The sequence below is a fragment of the Guillardia theta genome (assembly GCF_000315625.1).
Source record: "Guillardia theta CCMP2712 unplaced genomic scaffold GUITHscaffold_63, whole genome shotgun sequence".
Lineage (NCBI taxonomy): Eukaryota > Cryptophyceae > Pyrenomonadales > Geminigeraceae > Guillardia > Guillardia theta.
This window is the reverse complement of record NW_005434611.1, coordinates 246,624-249,123: the sequence shown is the minus strand read 5'-3', so window position 1 is coordinate 249,123 and position 2,500 is coordinate 246,624. Positions and strand designations below refer to the sequence as shown.

The 2,500-nt window shown below is 53.1% G+C and overlaps 1 protein-coding gene across 1 annotated transcript in view; it reads left to right on the top strand.

The window, feature by feature from the left end:
* The window catches only part of GUITHDRAFT_112969 (hypothetical protein), a gene marked incomplete at both ends in the record, with an annotated part of 3,461 nt that overhangs the window by 246 nt on the left and 715 nt on the right, over nucleotides 1–2,500 (top strand). Inside the window, 5 exons of the mRNA XM_005827886.1 lie at nucleotides 1–864; nucleotides 1,130–1,389; nucleotides 1,692–1,803; nucleotides 2,031–2,081; nucleotides 2,218–2,337. The exon at nucleotides 1–864 is cut by the window's left edge and continues 246 nt beyond it. Of these exons, the coding sequence (XP_005827943.1) occupies nucleotides 1–864; nucleotides 1,130–1,389; nucleotides 1,692–1,803; nucleotides 2,031–2,081; nucleotides 2,218–2,337 (1,407 nt within the window). The remainder of the gene's footprint in view (nucleotides 865–1,129; nucleotides 1,390–1,691; nucleotides 1,804–2,030; nucleotides 2,082–2,217; nucleotides 2,338–2,500) is intronic.

Here is a 2,500-nt window from a genome sequence, read left to right as displayed (position 1 = left end):
ATCAAAGAACACATCGAGCATGGAGCTTCGCCGGAAACCACAAGCCCTCTGCACAAGGGACATGCCTCCTACTCCTCCTCCTCTTCCACCTCGAGGCGCTCTCCTCTCTACCAGTCAAGATCTCTCGGGTCCTCCAGCATGGTCGGCATGCTCGATCACCTCAACTTCAATGGGAGCTCCGTCTACAGCCCTCGGGGGAGGACGGACTCCATGCTCTACCCCGCTAGTCCTTCCTCCAAGACAACAGGCTCCCCTGCTCCTCCCAACTCTGCTCCTTCTGCTCCCTTCGCCGTTCAAGCTGAGAGAGGATCGGACATCTTGCAGCCTCGCAGCCGATCGTTCACGACGCATCAGACGCGCCATGACGAAGTTCCCCATCATTGGCTGCAGATGCCGTCTGCTCAGCCCCTCACTTTCAGCTTCTTGCACTCGTCGAGGATGGAGAGGGGCGACGTGCTGGTAGATCCAAGAGATCGGAGCAACAAAGCGACGCTAGTTGATCACCAGAGCAACAACTTCACGAGCTCGCGCGTGAATTTGACCAACAGCAGCAGCAACAGCAACAGCAACAGCAACAACAACAGCAACAGCAACAGCAACAGCAACAGCAACAGCAACAACACAAACAGCAGCAACAACAGCAACCCAAACATCAGCATTAACAACAGTAACAACAGCAGCAACGGCAGCAACAATCGAGCCTTGTTGGTCGCAAACCCCACCATGCCCCCTAACGTCGCGCAAGAAGCCTCCCCGCAGAAACCGAACCTACCTCAACTGGCCAAGTACCTGAAGGAAAGTCCTACCGCTGCCTCCCCTCAGGCGCCTTCGCTGCCACCAGCGCCAGCGCACAATGGCAGCAAGGTTAGACCCCTTGCCCTCCTTGCTCCTCCTCCTCCACAACTCCTCTCTCCCCTTCTCTGCTCCTCGTGACTACCTCTCTCGTGCCCTTCCTCACCTTTCCCTTGGCTCTTGTGCCTTGTGCCTCCTCCCTTCCTCCCTAATCGGCCACTACCATCATCATCCCTTCCTTGCTCTTCTTCGCTCCCCGCCTCCCTCTCCTCCCCTCTTCTTGGTACCCACCGGCGTCCTCCGCCTTCTCCTCCCTTCTATTCATGCGTGTTTACAGGCTGGCTCTCCAGCCGAGCAGCGAGCAGCGCCAATAACCTTGTCGCCAAAGTCGGAGCAGGAGGGACTTCTAACGTGGCACACGACGTTGAAGAGACTAGAGGAGGCGATGGTGTCTGTCCAGGATCAACATCTCAATGCAGAGGCTGTAGGGCGGGATGAGAGAAAGGATGAGAAGGAGGCGACGTCGAAGACGAGAGAGATGGAGCAGCAGAAGCCCTCTGCTCCTCATGAGGAGAAGGTGGACACGATCATGGATTGGTGAGATGATGACGATGGCGATGATGACAATGACGATGACGATGATGATGATGATGATGATGATGATGATGACGAGGAGGAGGAGGAGGAGAATGGCTGTGTTTGAAGAGTGTTGGCTTTGTTTCGTTGTAGTCTTTTGTTTGTGTGACGATGATGTTGCGCTATAGTCCGCTGCTCCTGCATCTTCACTTTGATTCACCTCCCTCACAATTCCTCCCATCTGTTCAACACATGTTGCCATCTCAATCTCACTCTTTCTTCGTATTCTCTTCTGCTTCCTTCTAACTTTGAGTTGCTGTCAGTGTGTCAGACGATGTTCCCATGACCTCGTGGGGTGAGGGCAGCATCTGCAAGTCACCGGCACAGTGCAAACATCTCCCCGATTGCTCGATCCCGTCAGCCGACAGATTGAAGGTATGGAGTTGATGAGAAGGACCAGGAAGACGAGGATTAGAATGATGAAAGTTGCATTGATGACGATGTCGATGACGACGACGATGATGGAGATGATAACGATGATAATGACCACAATGACGACGTGAGAGAAGGAAACGGAGATGATGATGATGATGATGATGATGATGATGATGATGATGATGATTTCATGCTTTCTTGTACCAATGCTGACATCGATGTTTCAGCAACTCAATCAGCTGAAAGACAACAAGTCTTTGGTGACGAGCATCAGCAATGTGAGAATCTTTGAAACATAGAAGGACGGGAAAGGAGAAGACTTGGAGATGAGGGCGAGGGCGAGGACGAGGAGGGGAAGAGAGAGGAGGGGAGAGGAGGAGGGAGGAGCATGCAGAGAAGGTAAAACTTGTACAGGTGATGCTGGATAGAGGGCCCAGACTGATTCAGCAAGACTTTGGGATGGTTCATCCCATCCTGGGAACATCTCCCCTCATCGTTATCTGCGATGGTCATGGAACCGTTCAACTTCGTTCGGTGAAAACCTCTTCCTTCCTTTCTTTCCCCTCCACTTCCTTTCGTGGCTTCCTCCTATTGGTCCCCTTATTCCTCTTGCCTGCCCCTCCCTTCCCCTCCCGCTCTCTCTCTCTCCATTGTATGTCATAGGCAAGTAGATCGAAGATCGGTGAAGAGAGAGGGG